This window comes from Cicer arietinum, chromosome 6, assembly GCF_000331145.2.
Source record: "Cicer arietinum cultivar CDC Frontier isolate Library 1 chromosome 6, Cicar.CDCFrontier_v2.0, whole genome shotgun sequence".
In the NCBI taxonomy this organism is placed as follows: domain Eukaryota; kingdom Viridiplantae; phylum Streptophyta; class Magnoliopsida; order Fabales; family Fabaceae; genus Cicer; species Cicer arietinum.
In genome coordinates this window covers 22,243,034-22,264,200 of record NC_021165.2, presented here as the reverse complement: position 1 = coordinate 22,264,200, position 21,167 = coordinate 22,243,034, and the positions used below count along the sequence as shown (strand labels likewise).

The 21,167-nt window shown below is 32.3% G+C and overlaps 3 protein-coding genes and 1 pseudogene across 6 annotated transcripts; 2 read left to right on the top strand and 2 right to left on the bottom strand.

The window, feature by feature from the left end:
- Window positions 1-535: 535 nt before the first annotated feature.
- On the bottom strand, window positions 536-3,084 carry LOC101505251 (pentatricopeptide repeat-containing protein At1g50270). The gene has a single exon (XM_004505751.4). It carries the CDS (start codon window positions 2,899-2,901, stop codon window positions 1,066-1,068), a length of 1,836 nt encoding a protein of 611 aa, XP_004505808.1. The 5' UTR covers window positions 2,902-3,084; the 3' UTR covers window positions 536-1,065.
- Window positions 3,085-8,156: 5,072 nt separating this feature from the next.
- On the top strand, window positions 8,157-10,721 carry LOC101512751 (BTB/POZ domain-containing protein At1g50280-like). The gene is made up of 3 exons (XM_004505699.4): window positions 8,157-8,292; window positions 8,405-9,583; window positions 10,080-10,721. The coding sequence occupies exons 1-3, from the start codon at window positions 8,230-8,232 to the stop codon at window positions 10,482-10,484; spliced, it is 1,647 nt and encodes a 548-aa protein (XP_004505756.1). The 5' UTR covers window positions 8,157-8,229; the 3' UTR covers window positions 10,485-10,721.
- Window positions 9,894-21,083, bottom strand: LOC101512009 (DNA repair protein XRCC2 homolog). 4 transcript variants are annotated; one of them, XM_073370290.1, is made up of 11 exons: window positions 20,656-21,083; window positions 20,445-20,548; window positions 20,085-20,155; window positions 18,715-18,777; window positions 18,382-18,525; window positions 17,779-17,878; window positions 13,385-13,421; window positions 13,201-13,301; window positions 12,909-12,982; window positions 11,824-12,783; window positions 9,894-11,361 (listed from the first exon to the last, which is right to left on the bottom strand). In XM_073370290.1, the coding sequence occupies exons 1-9, from the start codon at window positions 20,996-20,998 to the stop codon at window positions 12,959-12,961; spliced, it is 987 nt and encodes a 328-aa protein (XP_073226391.1). In that variant the 5' UTR covers window positions 20,999-21,083; the 3' UTR covers window positions 9,894-11,361; window positions 11,824-12,783; window positions 12,909-12,958. The 4 variants fall into 4 exon arrangements, with proteins under 4 accessions (XP_073226391.1, XP_004505754.1, XP_004505755.1 ...); XM_004505697.4 differs by having other exon boundaries at window positions 9,894-12,591; window positions 12,681-12,783; XM_004505698.4 differs by having other exon boundaries at window positions 9,894-12,591; window positions 12,696-12,783.
- LOC105852306 (polyadenylate-binding protein RBP45A-like) lies at window positions 13,930-15,878 on the top strand (annotated as a pseudogene).
- Window positions 21,084-21,167: the final 84 nt, after the last annotated feature.

Genomic DNA, 21,167 nt, shown 5'->3' with positions numbered 1-21,167 from the left:
TCTCAAACAACTCGGAATATTACCTCTCAAACAAACTCATATTCAGTAATAATAAACAATTAGGGTTTCTAAATTTATATACTAATAATATATATAAAGATAACAAATAAATAATATTGGTTTTTATAAAATATAAAGTAACAAATAAATAATATCGGTTTTTATAAAAAAAAAAATATGTTGTTTTCATACATGTTTGTTGGAGTGAGTGCAATGGAAATTAGAAGAAGAAAAAATAGAAAATGGAATACATATAAAATATATATAGGCCGGCCTGTCAGGCCTAATAGGCTTTTTTACAAGCATGAGCATGACCTATTTACATAAATAGGCTTTAAAAACAGCCTGAGCCTGACCTTTTTATTAAACAGGCCAGGCCAGGCCAGACCATAAGTAGGTCAGGCCAGGCCATAAGTAAGCCAGGCCATAAGCCCCTGTCGGACGGCCTAGCCTATTCCCATCTCTACGCAGAATACTTCCATAGTCATTGTAATAATTTCACTAGTAGTCTCTTAGATTACGTATCATCATTAAATAGCGAAACAAATTATGATAATAACAACAAATATGAAACTAATCTTGCGATAAAATCTAAGATAGTCTGCGATATAATATTAAGATATTAGATATATTCATATCTTTTAACACTATTCAACAGGACATAATTACATAGCTCTTAATTGTCAACTGCAGCATTTTTATCATCCAAGATTCACATCTTCACAATAAATGAGACTTCTGGCTTCAAAATCTCTAGATTTTTCTTCCACTAGAGGTTATGCAAAAGATCAGGGGCACTTAATGTAGATTAATCATTAATGTTTCTTTTAACTATGCATGCAAATTTGGGCCAACTTCCCAGATGTAACAAGTAGTTCAAATACATAGTAATGCAGAGCTGTTTGATCACTTGAAACTAGTCAATTACTTTGCCAGTTCACCATGCCATCTGCACGTTTCTCCCTCTCCCATCCAATCATTTAATTGAAATAATCGCTCTTTCACAGCTAACCCAATCATGCACCAGAGCTGTAATATTAAATCACTAGAAGCATCGTAGTCTTCTTAAGGCTCAGCCCACATCATTGTTGAACGCAAGCCAAAGTCTTCACTCCATTGATCTTGATCGACCAGTTTCAGTTGCGATATTAAATTCTCCAACATCAAGTAAACACCAGATAATTCGTTATGTGAATGATCAAATGCTTTGAACTCGTGAATTAAGCCGGCCACTTCTATCCAACTATATCCTGGAGTCTTTTCAACCTGCATTCCTTTCATGAGCTTCCTGACCTGAGCTGCTGCTTCCCAGTTTCGACACATTGAATACAAGTTTGCCAGGAGTGCATATCCAGCGCTGTGGTTCGGTTGTAGATTAACCAAAATTTTCCCTATATGTTCACCCATTACGAAATCTTTGTGGCTTAGGCAGGCACCAAATAAAGCACCCAATACACCAGGGCTAGGCTTCATTGGCATATTATCAATAATTTGTTTGGCATCTTCCAAATATCCAGCTCGACCGAGGAGATCAACCATGCATCCATAATGCTCCATGTTTGGCTTCAAATGATAAGTACGTCTCATCAATTCAAATAGCCTTTTCCCCTCGTCTACAAAACCTCCATGAGAACATGCACCAAGAACACCAAGGAAGGTAACTTCATTAGGTTGAAGACCACTTTCCAACATGCATGAAAAGACATTCAATGCTCCTAAGGCGTCCCCGTGCACAGCTAACCCATTAATCATTGCCGTCCAAGTGTGCACATTCTTGGCTCGCAAGTTTTCAAATACCCCTAAAGCTTCACCGATGCACCCGCATTTCGCATACATATCCACCAACGCTGTCCCTAGCACTGCATTCAGACTAACCTCATTGCACTCTATGTATTGATGCACCAACCTTCCTTGATCCAATGCCCCTAAGTGAGCACAAGCACTAAGAACACTCGTCAGTGTAAATTTATTCGGCATAATATCATCTAACAACATGCTCCGGAAGGCACAAAGTGCATCTTGGTACTTGTTACACTGTACAAAACCAGCCACAACCACAGTCCAAGAAACTACATCTCTATAAGGCATTTCATCAAACACTTTACATGCATCTTCACAATGACCGCACTTGAAGTACATATCCACAAGAGCACAATAAACAGAACCATCCAATCTCACTCTCCCTGCTTCCACATAAAACCCATGAACACACCTTCCAAAACAATAATCACCCGTCATCGCAGCAGCACGTAAAATACTAGCAACAGTAACACCATCAATCACAGCACCCTTAAATCCCATCTCCACAAAACACTTGAGTGCCTCACCAGGAAGTTCATTTTTAACATACCCATTGATCAAAGCAGTCCAAGCGACAATATCCTTCTCAGGACTTTCATCAAACACTTGGCACGCACTTTTCATGAACCCGGAATACCCAAAAGCTGAAATCAAAGCATTACATACAAAACAATCGAGATCAAACCCAAGTTTAAAAATTTGAGCGTAAATCATAAAAGGGTCATGAACTACAACACTCTTGGAGAATGAAAACATCTTGAGAAGCAAAGGGAAGGTATGTTTATCTGGTTCAACACCCTTTTCTCGCATTTTTGCGTAACAGAGAAGAGTTATCTGAGGGTGGGAGGAGATAGAGAAAGACGCAATGAGTTTATTGAAGAAACGAGTGTTGGGAGTGTGAATTGCGTTGAGGAGAAGGCGAAGAGAGGAAGATTGAGTTTGAGAGAATGGTGCGCATTGGATGAGTTTGGTGAGGAAAATGGCGTCTTGGAATGAATAGTGAGCATGGGTGATGATGATGGATTGAATTTGTTTCCATTGTTTGAAGTTTTGGTGTTTGTTTGACAGGGATACAATTGCATTGCGCAAAGAAAGTAGCATAGCATTGACGGAACCACCGCATAAAAGACAGAGTGATCGTCGCACCGCCGGTACCCACTCTTGTTAGTTTTCAAAAAACTTCTTCTTCTTCTTTTTTATTTTTATATTTTTTTTGGGGAGTAAATTAGTAGTCTGGGTTGGACTAGTAAGGATGGTAAAACAAGAATTTGTATTATGTAAATGGGTTTCGATTAATTGTGTTCTAGTATTTGTTAAATAAGAATGTATCGTGACATTAGGTATTTGTTAAAAATTACTGCAAAAACATATGTACGATTATGTGATAAAAGGTAGTTTTATTATTTTATATAATCAAATAAATCATTATCCAAAATTTTAAAAACTATTAATATTAATTTATGTTTTAAAAATAAATGTAATTTTTTGTAGGGGTAGTTTTTCTATTTACATATAATATATATTATATTTCTATTTTGTTTATCTAACAAATAAAATAAAATAATTTGATTATTTGTGATTTTTAAAAAGTTTAAAATTGTTTATTTAGTAGTTACAATTAATTTTTTAAATATAAATTATTTCATTGTTTATTTATTTATTTTTTGTTAATTTATAGTATTGTAAGTTAATTTAGAAAAAAATAGTATGTAATTGTTTCATTATGGTAATTTTATAATTTAAAATGATATATTTTATATGATGGTGAAGTGTATACTAAATACATGACATAATAAAATAATATTATTTTATTTGTTGTCACGTGCACATAATAAACAAAATATGATTATATTTATCTTGTTACTATCGTATCTTATATTTATTATGTTTTATATGTTATCATGTATCTATCATATTATGTACATCACATGCACCCTTAAAATTTATGAATGAATAATGCGTTTATGTTAAATAATATGTATAATATGCTCGATCAAATGATAAATCAATGAATATAATGATAATGGATTAGAAATTTTTAGCGCAAATGAAAATTAGAGGAAGAGGAAATTAGGGATGATACAAATGTGGGGAAGAATATGGAGAAAAAAATAACATATTACAATATCTAAGAAAATAATTAGGGAAAACACAATTTTTAAGTTTAGAATTTGGGAGCAAGAGAAAAGAAGACATAAAGAAAATTGATAAGAAGAATAACCATGTTTTTATGTTTTTAAATATTGTAATTTATTGAGAATTTTATTTTGAATTAATGTCATTTGAGTCTCTGGTCATATCAACAACTCAGATGGCAATAAAATTGAGACACATCATTACCATATTAATATTCACATCACCCACTTGATATAGTTAACATTTCACTTAAAGTTAGAGACTAAAGATTTTGATGGTTGAAGAACTAATTTGGATCTTGACTAAATAAATAACTAACTTGACAACACTCTACACTTTTAATAATTAAAATTGAGGTTTGTCCTAAAGGAACACAAACTAAGAAAATAAATCAATAGTCATAGTCATGTAAGTCTCAATTTCTAGTTAAGTCATTAAATAGTATACAATGAAGCTCGGTAAGAAGAGATTCTAAATCATAAACACACTCATAAGAATTTAAAGATAGATTGAATTAACTACCAATCAATATTGTTGTTGACTTTTTGTCAAGTGTGATTCATTTGAACCTACCAGGTTTATAAGTCTCTAGATACGTCGGACTAAACTAGATAGACTTCTTAAAAATGTTAATTATCAGTAAGTATATCAATAAAGATTTTCGAATCATTATTTACGAAGAGGTTAAAGATATTGTTCGCAAGTGTTTGAGACGACCTAATTTTTAAAATTTGAATCAAATGTATAAAAATGATTTTTAACATCGTAATTGAAATCATGTTAAAAAGCATCAAAATTACGCTTGAAATATCCTTGGGTTGGTTGATGCCTACTACTAAGGAATTATCCTACACCGTTCCACCCCACCCACAAAATCTAGTGATGTCACTTCTCTAACAAATGATTTGTCCCTGCTTTAATGTGTTGGGGATTCTTCCTTTTTCTTTAGTCCATAGGGGGATTCTTCCTTTTATATATATCATTTTTTTTTAGACAAAAACCTTTAGATTTTCGTATAATAGGTTCTATACAAATGGTAACAATTTTTAGACACAAAATCTTTAGATTCTCGTATAATAGGTTCTATACAAAAATTAATTATACATTATCAATCTTTTCAAACATAAAGAAGTTAAGAAAAAATTTCAACAAAAAAAATGTTTAGAAAAATCATTACAAAAAATAGAATAAAATCTACACGTGAAGCCATAGAATAATATTATAATAAAATGCTATGTATAAGGGCAAGTTGACAGATAACTTATTTTATAGGTAAGTTGTGCATGTTGAGCAATTGATTTGATTATTGAAAGATGAATTAACTTATTTGACATTGGTGGGTCGAGAGACCCGTGACTGATTATTAGCTTAATTTGTATTTGTAGCATATTTCGGAGACAAATATATGCCCTCAAAATTAGAAGTGGTTTATATATGATTAATAAAATGGTTCTTATTCTTGGCAGCCGATTTATAACTTAATAACCGACACTATCATAGTATACAAGTGAAACTAAACTCAATATTCTTAGAATTGGTTTGATATGTATGATATAAATAAGATATGATATAAAATTTAATAAATATAATAAAATATTAACATGATAAATATAATTTTTTTTATTTGATATGTACATAATAAGAAAAATAAGATATCATTATTTTATGTGATCATATATATTTGTTACACATGTATATTTAAATGTCAAAGTTTTTGTTGTTTTGCTGTGAATCAAAGTTTGTTATCAATTTTTTTGACATAATTTTTTAATAAAATTAACTTATAACTTTTTAATTTTTAAATATTATAAATTAACACAAAATACTAAAAAAATTAAATATGTGTTTTATTTCATATTTATTATAATTTTGAATAATAATTTATTAGAGTATATAAAAATGACAAAACAATTGGATAAAAAAAATGACAAGCTAGTTTTGTAATAAAATATACATATGTATTAAAATTAATTATTAATATCTTATTTTTAAGTTTAATATCAAATTATATTATTTTTTATTTATATTTTGTTAAATTCAATTTATATTTTAAATTATATTTTATAAGGGTAATAAAATAAATTATTTTCTTATTTTATTCTATTGATTTATAAGGGTAATAAAATACACATATTTATGACAATTAATTACTAATATTTTATTTTTAAGTTTAATATCAAATTATATTATTTTTTATTTATATTTTATTAAATTTTAATTTATATATTAAATTATATTTTGTAAGGGTAACAAAATATATGATTTTCTTATTTTATTCTATTGATTTATAACCGAGTTATATTCATGATAAAAATTATAACTAAGGAGATATTATATAATTGTGTTTAAGGATTGACTTATCATATCTTATTTATTGATTCATTAAATGCTAAATTCAGACATAATATGATAGTTTATTTATATCATATCTCTTATCTTATCCATTAAATATATCCTTAAGACATTGCATTTGAGTCTTGAAAGAGATATAAGAATTAAGAGTATTTTTTGTATCAAAGTTAAAAAATAAAAATAGTGAAGTTGATAATATTTTGATTTATCAATTACCCCACCAATCGATAGATTCGTTAAATATCTCTAATTTTATTTGTAAATAAAAAATGTGGTTGAGATGTGATATCACAATCATATAACATAGATACGACTCTGTTAAAGTGATTATTAAAAAAATTTAATAGAAATTAATTATAAATAAAATCAATAAATAATTCACAAATATAAAATATAGTTAAATTTTTTTTTGAGTTAAAGATAACAACACAACATTTTTTCAAAGTAAAGGAAAAAATTATAAAATTTCTTGTTAAATCACTATTTATTAGTTATGTAAGATCAAGCCAAAATTGCAATTAATATTGTCATGTATTTAATATACCAACTCACAATTAGGATTCTATAAAATGTATATATTATATTACTAGGGTCTAGTCACTAGTGCAAGGGCAAGTATTGATGTGCAATGTCTATTGGTGTCGTATATCTTAGGGTAATAAATTTCATTACTTTGTAAAAGAAAAACAAGTTTCATTACTAATCATGAAAAAATGTGTATATTACTTTTTGATGATTCAATTAATTGTAGTTAACCTAATATACCAACTCAAATATATTAAATTTAAGAAACTGTTTTTTTCTCACAAAAGAAATATTAATTATTGAAAAACCTTCTTGATATACATTTACCAAAAATGAATCACATCTTTTGTCAACAAAAAAAAAAGGGGGGGGGGGATGTCTATTGGTGTCGTATATCTTAGGGTAATAAATTTCATTACTTTGTAAAAGAAAAACAAGTTTCATTACTAATCATGAAAAAATGTGTATATTACTTTTTGATGATTCAATTAATTGTAGTTAACCTAATATACCAACTCAAATATATTAAATTTAAGAAACTGTTTTTTTCTCACAAAAGAAATATTAATTATTGAAAAACCTTCTTGATATACATTTACCAAAAATGAATCACATCTTTTGTCAACAAAAAAAAAAGGGGGTGGGGGGATCACATCATGCAGGATGCTGGTAGAAAGAATCCACCTTCACGTGTACCTAATTGAGAATCACTCATTCAAATCCATGGAGCCAGAGAAAGAACCATAGCTACATTATGTGACAAAGATGTAAAATATTAACAATATGCTTTGGGTTTCCACTTCTTTTCCTTCAGACACTACTGTTTCCTGCATCAAACTTCACAAAAGGTTCTGCTATTGGTTGCACCAACAGATAAATGTATAATGACAAAATATTATTATTTCTTAAGATATAGAACAACTTGTTGGCTAACAAGACAATAGGACAATTTTTCGAAATACATATACATATAGGTAATTAGCTCCTGTGCCTCCACGTTTACAATAATCCCAATAATTGTCCTATATGTGACACATACATGGGATCTGTCATAAAATGGCCAAAAACTTAAAAATAATTAACACTGTAGACTCACGGCAGAAAAACATATTAAATAATAAACATATTATTATTACATAGAGAATAAATAATAGAGATGTGAAACCATTCAAATCAAAGAGAGGGGTTTGAATAGTTTGGGAAAGCTTTAGCTGAAACTTGTTCATATTTGAATTGGTTGAGTAGGGAATTATGCACCCCTCTTCCAAGTTCCATATAAAACAAAAAAACATCTATCTGGGTTATGATATTAACATATAGATATTTCTTCATCTAATAGCATTTTCATTTTTCACAAAGGCTACATACCCAGAAGAAGAAAAACTCTTCCTGTTTTCATTCAAAACAGAAGTAGCTATGGTAAACCCTTGTGATTTGCAAATCAAAATTAATGATCAGCAGATATTCCTTTTGAAAGAGGTACGCATTAGTCTTTATTGATTCTTTCTAGAATGATATATAGTATAGTTATTTTATACATGATCTGATGTGTATGCAAGGTGACTATAGCTAGTTCATTTATATTTTGCAGAAGATTGTATCAAAATACTGTGGAAAGGTGAAAAAAATCTTGAATCAACAAAAGAGATGCCATGGGAAGAAAACGGGGATTGGGATCAAAGATTTCCCCGGTGGCCCAGATGGGTTTGAGCTAGTATCAAGGTTTTGTTACAACAATGGCAAGATCTCAATTACTGTAGCCAATGTGTCTCTTCTCCATTGTTGTGCCATTTATCTTGGAATGACTGAGGAAGTCTTCACCAACAATCTCTTGCAACAAACACAAACTTTTCTTGAGAATATGCATTACTGGAAATGGAATGACATACTTCTAAGTCTAATGAGTTGCCAGTTTTTTTTTACATATGCAGATTGCTATGGTCTTTTGGAGAAGATCATTAGTGCAGTGCTAACAAAGATTGCACAAAATTCAGATGCAAACCTTTTCACTTTCTCCACTTCTTTATCATCGTCATCACCATCATCGACATCAACACCATCTTCACCAGAAAGCAACTCTGCCAAGAGATTTTCTTCTTCAACATCAACTACACCAGAAACAACAAAGGCAACCCTGCCAAGCAAAGCATGGTGGTTTGAGGATTTGGCAACTTTACCCCCACAGATAATTGAGAAACTTTTTCAGTGTATTGAAGCATACAAAGCTGATAACAAAAACTTAATCTTTACAAAGTTTCTGTTGCAATATCTGAAAACAGCTACTCAAACCAGAGAGGTTGATTGCAGAAACAGTATTGAATATGCTGCTCTTGCAGAAACAGCTGCTTATGGGGTCATATTTGTCGGTAAGAAAACATTTTCTTGCAGAGGGCTTTTTTGGGTATTAAGGATTGTATCTGGTTTTGGGTTGAGAAAAGGTTGCAGAACTGAACTTGAGAAATTGATTGGTGGGATGCTTGAACAAGCTACACTGGATGATCTTTTGGTTTCTGGACATGATATGGGGATTTACTATGATGTTAACTTGGTGATAAGATTGGTTAGACAATTTGTTGATACCAATAGCTCTGATGGAATGTCTTTACAGAAAATGAAAAGGGTTGGTATATTAATTGACAATTATTTGAAAGAGATATCACCTGACCAGAACCTCAAGATCTCTAAATTTCTTGGAGTTGCAGAATGTTTGCCTGACTCTGCAAGGGATTGCTTTGATGGGGTGTATAGAGCCATTGACATCTATCTTGAGGTGAATGTCACATGCCCTTTTTCAATTGCGTTTCTTATGCATCATATTCCTAAAGAATCATAAGAAATCAAAAAGAGTGGATGCTAAATAACTTCTTTTCCTATCCCTAATGAATTCTTGCCTTTCTGAAATCTGCATCATTTTGTAATAATGAAATACATACTCAAACTATTAACAGTATAGAAGTGCAAATTAAGTTTGAAAAACAAAAAAAGTTATCAAATTGTTTCCCTATTCTTTTTTTTCTTCTTCAAGTTTTCCACACATAAAAAAATGACCTATATTTGTCATATACTCTGGACTGAAGCCATTACTGTAAACAAAAATTTGTAGTACACAAGTGTCGTTAATTGATATTAAATATTGATCTTAACAGCATTTACCAATTACTACAGCATAGTAGTAAAATTTTGTTGCCTTTCACAGCTTCATATTTCACTACTATGATAACATAATACAAAATTTTCTCATTTCTGGAACTAATAATGTTTTGCAGTCTCATCCAAATGTCCCATTTGAGGAAAGATCAAGATTGTGTAAATGTCTTAACTACAGTAAACTGAGCTTTGGAGCTAGTAAAGATCTGGCCAAGAACCCCAGAATACCTCCAAGGATTGCAATGCAGGCACTTATTTCTCAACAAACAAAAATTCCAACAAGCAACTTTGTAACTGAGAGTCCAAGAAAAAGCCATTCCAAATTTTTTTTGTACAATGAAGCCAGCATAGACAGCTTCTCCCAAGAGAAAAAATACGTGAAACTAAAACTGGAGAGATTGCAATGTAAGACAGTAGAACTGGATAAATTACAGGAAGAAATGAATGGTCAGGTTCCAAATATGTTTAGCCGTAATGTCTTGCTCAGTCCTGCTCGTGCTAGAGCCTCGCCAAGATATTGTTGAATATCTTCATCTAATGTACCTGTCTAATATCACTATCCATTATACAGTGGGTATTTCTAGTATTGTAAAAAGCTGTGACTTCATTTTGGTTTTATATTTTGGTTAGAATTTCAGTGCTATAGAAGGAATGGTATAGAAAAGATTCCATCATTGTAGCTCTCGAACTTCTTGATTACATAAGTATTATTGGATAAAATATAAAAACAACGTATCTAAAGATAGTAAAGTTTTGATTGACATTGTATTCTTGTGTCTTTACTTTTCAATTAGTGATAGTTCAGCGGGCAAGTGTTAAACATAGTGCTTGATGTCATGTAATAGGAATAATAGTAAAGGGTTAATAAGAGATGCTCTAACATTTTCTTTCTAACATTGATTCTCTTATCATGTGAAATTCATGTGAGATCTAAAAGTCAATTTAACTCCATTTCCAAAACAGTTGGACTCACATGAATTTCACCTAATAAGAGAGCAAATGTTGAAAAGAGAGTGTTAAAAGTAATTGTTAATAACACTACTCATAATAAAATCTCCTTTTATGTGTTCTTACAGTTAAAGAAAACCCAAAAATAATTTTTAAATTTTTGTAGCATTGGAGGAGTATGATATGATAATCACTATTATGGAGAACAACAATTCATTAGCAAGAACATGTTGTTAACAATTGCGGGTGGATGGTGGGGTCCACTCAAAAAGCAAGTTAAGAACATAAATGAGTTATTTGCATTGGAGTAAAGAGATGGGAAGATTTTTTAATCTTACATGGCACTTTTGGATTTCGATTCCCTGCAGTAGGGATTCCACGCTGTGTTATGCTATAGCCGATCTCAATCGTTGATTTGAGATCAGACGACTCAGATTCTGTTACTGTATCCTGCTGTAAAAGTAGGAAATCCAATTTTGGCACTTTTGGACCCAAAAAAAAGAGGCAAGAACATAATTTTGTTCTAGCATGGTAGATGCTCTAAGAAAGTAAAGAGAGAAGCAAATATTACTTTTTGATTTTGGGTGAATAAAAAGCAGATGTGACTAGAACAAAAAAAAAAAAAAGCAGATGTTACTTATAACGAACATAGGCTATAGACAGTACTTTGGATAAGTCATAATCGTGTTTCTTTTGCTCATATAGGGAATAATAGCTCTCCTTGCATCCTAAATTTGATGGTTATGCTTTAACCGGATGGTAGAAAGGAGAAACTATTTCTCCTCTAGTTCGGTAGCTATCATCATATGATAATAAAAAGAAAAAAAAAATGCTTCTTTGTTGGTTTCACAAAATAAAAAGAATGGAATGCATATAAATGAATGAAAATCTATATAAAAATATAGCACAACTCACAAAATTAGTTTCTTTCCTTCCAAAAACATTAGAGTAGTAGCCTCATTGAAACTTTAATCCCCCAAACCCTATCTTTTTATTGTTAACGTTCTACCAAAGATAGGACCAACTTTGTCTTTCCAATGTTTTCCGTTCCTTCATTCCCAAAAAGACATACCAAACCAAGCCTAGCTAAAACAATAGGCATGTAACAAATTAGAAACAACGCAATGATGATCACCTTAAAAGGAATGATAATTTTATTTTAGTGCACAAAATAATAATTGAGAGAAAGACATTTTCTAATCAACGAATGTAAATTTTCTGTACAAACTACTCATGATATGAAGCACAGAATTTCAACCCTGGAATGGGTCACAATTCTAAGACGAGGCATTGATAACATGCTTCGATATGTATGTATAAAATAGAAAAATTAGAATTTTCAATTTCATCCGTATTATTTATAAAAAAATTCTCAAGATTCATAGTTAAATTTTAGACGCTACATTTTTAGATAATAGTGGAGACACTGAAAAGTTACAGATATCAAGTACGTAATATAGCAATGAAGCATCAGTGCTAGAAGCTTTCCTTAAATCAGGTTGGCAGTATTAGGTACTCCTTTTGATAAGTGCCACGACTAAGATGGACTATTGTGATCTAGGAGTGCGAATCCTCTCACCAGTTCCAGAAGGTTTCTTTGGTGGCTGGACCTTGCCCAATAATTATTACACTTCAAATGCTCCTGTCCTTAGCTTGAGATAATGCTCGGCAGAATATTCTCAGCTGTATAGCATAAAATTTATGGTCAATCGTTCTCGAACAGCAAGTGAAACATAACACTTTTCTCTTGTAGCATACAAGAGTAACTTAACCTCGTGAAAATGGACCTTGGCAATAACACGGATCCTAATTGCGCCATAATATTAAGCCCAATCAAGAAGTCATATTCCATTTGGTTAAGAGCTTTTGTTGAATCTGTACCACATCAATTAGCAACAAAAACAACAAAAAAGTTAAAAACAAATGAGAGGACTGCTATTATGAGTAATAATGGTGAGCATATGTTTCAAGAGTTCATAAGAGAAGATTTCATTACTCACAATTGAAAGCAGTTATGGATCACACACTGACATCCCTCTGCAAACATGCTTCACGAATCAACAAAAACTCCAGCCTACAAGTTCAACAAAAAGACAGAACTAAGTTCAATAAGTCCGGAGTTGATAACCTTAAGGCCTACTTTGGTTCAGGAAAAACAATTTTATACTTTTAATTACAAAAAAAATTCACTATGCTTTAATCCGGTTTCTGTTTTCAAAATATTTGTGCGGGAAACAATGAAAAATGTTGTCTAAAAATCAAGATCTCCACATAAAAATATAACGTTCTTACATCTTTCACTACAATTGTGTCTGAAAAACTCAATTTTGGCAATAACCATTCCAACAAAAAGAATGAGGAGTTCTGACAGTTGCTTGTAGCAGAATGATCATCTGAATGAAAAGGGAATATGCTGGAATCATGCTGATAGCTAAAAGCAATTGTCAATTGTAATTAGTAGCAATGGAGTCCAAACCTGATGAGCGGATAAGTATTCTGTGTGTAACAAAGGACTGTGACAGTCAAAAGGAACAACATTAAATTAGAAACAATGATACTGAGTAAAAAACTAAGGTGTGCATATCTGAAAACTACACAACAAAATAGCATTGAAAACAGGCTTTTGCCCACCATTTTCCTACTTTAACAAAAAAAAGGAGCCATCACAAGTTCACGAATTAGATTTTAGACATCCACTTTTCTGAGACTGATTCAACCTTGGTTATTTAAAAAAAGATTCTTACTTAAACAACTGTTTTACATCTCCAAATAGTTACACATTACGTACTCGAGAAGGTTGTTTGAAGAACTGCTTGAATGATGATAAACGACCAAAAAACCACATGTTTAATGATTGTCATATTGTATATATATATATATATATATGTTAGAATATTAGAAAATATCTTATAATATCTTTTATATTATATTAGAGTATCTTGAGTTATTATCTAGGATCAATTTATATTTATAGAGATATCTTATAATATCTCTCATTATTTATTATGATTTATTCCTGATTTAGGATTGAGTCTATGTTTTTCTCTATAAATAGAGATTAGTATTGAGTCTTTTGTAATGAAGTCAGCATTAAGCTATTATCAATAATATTCAAACCCTTATTATTTTCTCTTCTCCTTTTCTCTAAAATCCCACAACTTCAACATGGTATCTAGAGCCTATTTCGATCCTCCTTGAACAATCTTGTCGTTGTTCCGCTTCCGAGTTCCCAACAATTAGGGAATATAATCATAGTTTCTCTTTTCTAACATTTTTTTTCCGATAAACCGTGTCCCAATTCCGATTTACCCATTCTTTGTAGCTTCTCGTTTATTTTTCAGTTGCAGCACTGTTCATCGCGCGGTACTGTTCACTGCGCAAAAAAAAAAAAGCTCTCCCTTATCCGTTCCGATCACCAACAGGTTTATCCTTAGTCTATTTAAACAAATAAGCTCTCTGGCCAAAACCCTAATATTTAGCCTACCTTCGTTGGCCACTCCCTCCGTCTTTCTCTATCTAAAAATTTCAGATTCAGTGGGAGAGATGATGCAGTCTGGACCTGGCATGGGGCAACAGCCGCCACAGCAGTACCAGCAGCCCCCGCTGCAACAGCCGTACGTCATGATGCAACCTCAACTTCAGGCGCAGTCGGCCGTGTGGTCTCAACCCGCCCAACCTCCTCAGCAGCCCACCAGCGCCGATAAGGTACGTACTCTCTGGATCGGCGATTTGCAGTATTGGATGGATGAGAATTATCTCTACACCTGCTTCGGTCAAATCGGCGAGGTAACATCTCTAAAAGTGATTAGGAATAAGCAAACTAGTCAATCGGAAGGTTATGGTTTTATCGAGTTTAATTCTCGTGCTACTGCTGAGAGAGTACTTCAAACATATAATGGAGCCATTATGTCGAATGGTGGCCAGAGAGCTACAGATTGAATTGGGCAACATTCAGTGCTGGGGAGAGGTCATCTCGGCAGGATGATGGTCCTGATCACACCATTTTTGTTGGTGATTTGGCTGTTGATGTTACTGATTACCTTCTTCGGGAGACTTTTAGGGCTCGTTATAACTCGGTGAAGGGGGCAAAAGTTGTGATTGATAGGCTTACTGGTCGGTCTAAGGGTTATGGTTTTGTTAGATTTGCTGATGAGAGTGAACAAATGAGGGCTATGACTGAGATGCAAGGGGTTCTTTGTTCAACAAGGCCCATGAGGATTGGCCCAGCCACTAATAAAAATCCTGCTGCCACCACTCAGCAGCCGAAAGCTTCATATCAGAACTCTCAAGGTGCACAAAGTGATAATGATCCAAATAATACAACTAATTTTGTTGGCAATTTGGATCCTAATGTCACTGATGATCATCTGAGGCAAGTTTGCAGCCAATATGGTGAATTAGTACATGTGAAGATTCCATCAGGCAAGCAATGTGGATTTGTCCAATTTTCAGACAAGGCTGAGCGGGAAAGAGGTATCACAATTGACATTGCTTTGTGGAAGTTTGAGACAACTAAGTATTACTGCACTGTCATTGATGCCCCCGGACACAGAGATTTCATTAAGAGCATGATTACTGGAACATCCCAAGCTGATTGTGTTGTCCTTACCATTGATTCCACTACTGGTGGTTTTGAAGCTGGTATTTATAAGGACGGTCAGACCTGTGAACATGCTCTCCTTGCTTTCACTCTTGGTGTGAAGCAAATGATTTGTTGCTGTACCAAGATGGATGCCACTACTCCCAAGTACTCTAAGGCTAGGTATGATGAAATTGTGAAGGAAGTTTCATCCTATTTGAAGAAGGTTGGCTACAACCCCGACAAAATTCCATTTGTTCCCATCTCTGGTTTTGAGGGAGATAACATGAATGAGCGCTCTACAAACCTTGATTGGTTCCTTGGCTACCTTCTTTGTCTATTGCTATTAACATATTTCTTCTTGGCTCTATTGATAAAGATTCATATATAAGATTTGCAATTCAATTGATGGGATTCTTCTTGGTGCACGATTATTCTCTCTTCGATTGTTCCAGATCTGCCCTTACTCTCCAATTTTGATCAACGAAAATATATGTCATTGTTCAAACAACCGTTATCTCTCCAATTTTGGACGCATTTTCTTATTTCGTTGATTGATCACGACTTCGTTTCGTTAGAGTCGCGCTGCTTCTTCTTCGATGTTTGTCATGCAATTTAGTTCTTACTAATATATTATAACAGTGGCTTCTATTCCCACCGACGATCATTTCGGTGGTGTCCCTTTTTCCACATATGAATTATATTAGTGATGACTTCTTCCGTTAGTGGTTATTCTAACGGTGCCTTTTATTTTCATGACTTACTTTACCTTGGCAATTTGTCCCAGATGCACTGGCCTTGTCTTTCTCTCCTTGAAGCACGCCTCTCTCTCCTTGAAGCAGATTTAAGTTTAAATATTTTGAGTCTCCATTATTATTGGTTTGAAGCTTCCAAATGCAGTTTTTTAGAAGAACGGAGCTTGCTTTTTTCAATTGCCTGCCATGAATTTTTCTCAGGCTAATGATCAATCAGACTATCTGGTTAGGCTATATTTATAGCAATTCTATCCAACTTCACATGCATCCCTGAGTTGCTTCTCCATATTTTTTATTATTTTGTGGAGCAAAATATTTTCTTGTAGCAAGCTAAAGCTTAGTAAGCTTTAGCTTGAGGGGGAGTGTTAGAATATTAGAAAATATCTTATAATATCTTTTATATTATATTAGAATATCTTGGGTTATTATCTAGGATCAATTTATATTTATAGAGATATCTTATAATATCTCTCATTATTTATTATGATGTATTCCTGATTTAGGATTGAGTCTATGTTTTTCTCTATAAATAGAAATTAGTATTGAGTCTTTTGTAATGAAGTCAGCATTAAGCTATTATCAATAATATTCAAACCCTTATTATTTTCTCTCCTCCTTTTCTCTAAAATCTCACACTTTCAACATGGTATCTAGAGCCTATTTCGATCCCCCTTGAACGATTCTGCCTCTATTCCGCTGTCGAGTTCCCAACAATTAGGGAATATAATTCTAGTTTCTCTTTTCTAACATTCCAATACTAAAGCTTAGTAAGCTTTAGCTTGAGGGGGAGTGTTAGAATATTAGAAAATATCTTATAATATCTTTTATATTATATTAGAATATCTTGGGTTATTATCTAGGATCAATTTATATTTATAGAGATATCTTATAATATCTCTCATTATTTATTATGATGTATTCCTGATTTAGGATTGAGTCTATGTTTTTCTCTATAAATAGAAATTAGTATTGAGTCTTTTGTAATGAAGTCAGCATTAAGCTATTATCAATAATATTCAAACCCTTATTATTTTTTCTTCTCTTTTTCTCTAAAATCTCACAACTTCAACAATATATATATAATTAAATTATAATAATAAACAGAAATATCCTTGAACACCCAAGTCCTATGAGGATTTGTCTAAAGCATTATCTACATTACAAATAAAGATAACTATGGTAGTGTTCCATGATAGAATTTTGCCAAAACATGTTCACAAAGATATTCAATTTACGATGCATGTTTTTCTGCTAATTAATAAAAAGGCATTAGATTAATTTTATAAATATTAGAAAAAAGTTTCATACCATTACTCTAGCTTTCTCCACTTCTTTTACCTCTCTCTGTCTCTCTTTCTATCTCTCTCATATCACTACTGCCTAATGTCCATCTACTTTCTATAATTATTTTATTTAATAATAATATTTCGGATATAATACCGTTTTTGGACCTTCACCAAACAAATTAAGATTTTACCAGAGTTGGTCCTTTAATTACACATGTTGTCTATGATGTAATAGTAAATAAATCTTTACCTGCCAGACAGAAGGCATGTACTCACGATACTGAAAATGTTGATAGTTTCTTGTTACATTTCTCAAACTTCTTTCTTCCCAATTATTTTTCATGAAGCTTCTGTAATAGGGTATCGTCGTACACAGTCAGGAATTACATTAATATTAAGACTAAAACAGAAAATATTGTCTTAATCAAATAGTTTCCAAATGAAAAAACAAAAATAACTAGCAATTGCAAATGCAAAGGACCTGAAAAATCACTATTAAGTCTAAGCCCATGCCTGTTTTATTCTAGAGGAAATAATATACAGTAGTGATTGTAAATTAGGTGGCCCTGGGCCAGCCTCCTAACATACAGCAATTGATCAACAAAAATGAATCCCATGTTAACCACCCTTGAAATAAGACAACTCTTCCTCAAATTGCAATTCTCCTAAATAGTTTTCCCTACTCTTGGCATTGTGGAAGAAGGTTTTATCAATATCAATCATGCACCAAATAAAAATATAATCTTTTTCTTATACAAGATCACAGGTAGGATCCATAAGCTTCTCGGGTTTCACCATTATCTGGACATTGAAAAAAACAAAGTTAAATATCCATAACCATTATAGAACTCACCCTTTGACCTCAATTGAAGCTGAGGAATGTTTATTCCAAAAAATCACTGACTTTGTAGCTATAACAAGCATTGGATGCACCTGAAGAAGTTTTTTAATATCCTGAACTACAGCTTCTGACACACTTTGAAGAAAAAGCTTTTTCCTGTACACATATAACACCTGGAAATTAAAATCAACATATATATGGACCAATGTTAAAGATGGGTGCCTTTATTAAGTGAACCTCCTCCCAATATTCATTTTTACCATTGCTTCTAGTCTAAGTTTTCATTCTTCCATAAAAAAAAAAACTCATGCCCTCTTCTAGAAAATATCAATGCCTATCAATTACCTGTTGTTTTCTTTTAGAGACAAGAACATAGATGCACGATCCATCCAGTGAAAAGTTCCAATGCTGAAAAATACAGTTTGATTTGATCAATCAAAGTTTACTTATTAGTTATGATATCAGATCATTTTTTAAGCAGCATGTTCAATTAAACAGTTGGATAAAGTCATATTGTAGGTTAGAAAGAATACAAAGTTATCATATATTCTACTTTGTGGTGGGGACATGGGGTTCTTTTGAATCATGGTGGTTCTGGCATGAATATGAGTTTTTATTTTTGGTAATAAAGATTCACAGGTTCTTCATTTGTGATATCATCTAATTCATGTGGCTAACCACACCTAGTGAGAAAAGGCTTTCATTTTGTTATTGCTCTTTTGCATACAGTAATCAACAGATGGACAGAGAATCCTATCAATAATAATAATAATAAAGAGGAAAACAATAAAGGCACATTACACACAGATAAAAGACCATCAAGTAAAATGAAGAGAGCTAGAAGCAAAACGATCAAGAACGACACTCAGAAAATCTTGAAACTAATAAATCATCACTTAGTCTAAACTCCCATATGTATCATATTCTTATGTATTCATCAGTGATTGATTTTATCTTTGCTTTACAATATTGTTCCTTGAGTATCATATTTCATGTTGACATTGAAACAATAATAAACAGTATCATCAAGAATAGAACAGTGAGAAATAGTTCATAAAGACAATTCACAAAAAATAAGCTTTATATTAAGTTATACAATAGTATCATCCAGTGTTTGATGTGTATTTTTCACTCAAATTATGAAAGATATCAATCATCATGAGCGGAAATGTTGATAGCTGACTTTATTCCAATGATCATCAAAATAAATAAAAACTCCAAGAGTAGGAATGTTGGTCACCGAGCCACTGTACAACTGTAAAATATTTCCTATAAAGTGAAATTAAAATTAATCAGCAAATTCCCATTTAAGCCAATTGTTTCTGGTTAGTATTTTATGTAAATAGTTTTCTGGAAGCTACAAAATAACCGTATTATTCACCATAAGTATACACAATATCTTCAGCACTATAAAACCAACTGTTATTAACATGGCATTGTATGAGTGGAATTCATGGAGTAGGTGAAGACTTCTTTGTTCATAGTAAGGGGACCAAACTAATAACAATATAATGACAACACTTAAACCCTTTTTTACATTTTGGTTTGAAAATCACACCTAAACTTTCACAGATTAGAAACACAACCAAAAAAAACAAGACCAGATTTATTTCACAAAAATCATATCAAATTATTATGTGGATCATTCTCAATCAACTACTCAAGATTGCTACTGTAAATAAAATGACATGTTAAAGAAAAAGCAAGAAACCAACCTGTCAATCATGAGCAAGTGAACACTAACCCCGTGAACTTCTTTCTCCTTATCCAAGCGCCAATTTAATGTCTGTTGCAGAACAAAAGGAATAAGATACATAGACATGAGTTTAAAATTGTTTGATTAGCTGGTTAGCATATGCTCCTTGGAAAGCACGTGTTTCACCTAGAGTTTCTATTAGATTTCTAAACCAATGGCAATCATATATCTAAGTGTGAGTGCTACATATCTTATTACGCCAATTAATATATTTGAATAAATACATATATCTTAAGAATTTAGAATACAGTTAACAGATTCGGTATTCATTTTCTCTCAAACTTTCCACTGCAGTTTTGTTTAGCTTTCTCTCAGTTACCTTGAGTGTCTGAAGAAATTGAAAACTGTCGGAACAACGAACATACAAAAAACGAGTCATACACAAATCATATAACGACTTATCATAATCTCCAGCAGCTTCCCCTGTTCCATCACACAAAGAAAAATATCACAAAACCTAGTAATAAATAGAAGCCTGAATCAACTATTAAAATAGTACAGTTAAAAAAGAAGGGAAAGAAATTAGTTACCATAGGGTTCGTGAATGCGATGAATGAGCAATTGAGAGAAACGCATGATATCAAATCGAGAATCGAGGTCAATAAAAAGTACCAAATGGTCAAATCCACCATAGTGTATACCATTCCAGTGTTTTGGAAGAATGCAAGTGATTGCGGTCTGAATTAGGATTTGAGTTTTGGCGGAAGGAGAGGGACCGACGAGTTCGAGGACGTTGCCTACGCGGAGAGGGACTCTGTGAAGTGGAGGAGGGAGAATGAAAGGTCGTACACTACATACTCTTTTGAGCATCTCACTGCCATTTTCATCTCCCATTATCCACCTTTCAACTTCCTCTCTCGTTTTCTCATTCATTTTTAATTCCGATTTACACTTTTCCCGCGCAATTTCATTTAATCTGCACTCTCTCTCTATATATATACTCTTTTCTTTTAATTTTAACTCATACACTTAAACCTTTGGTTAAAGGGAAGGAGATTTGTGTAATCCTAGGTTTGTAGTAATACAAAATTTTTAACTTTTT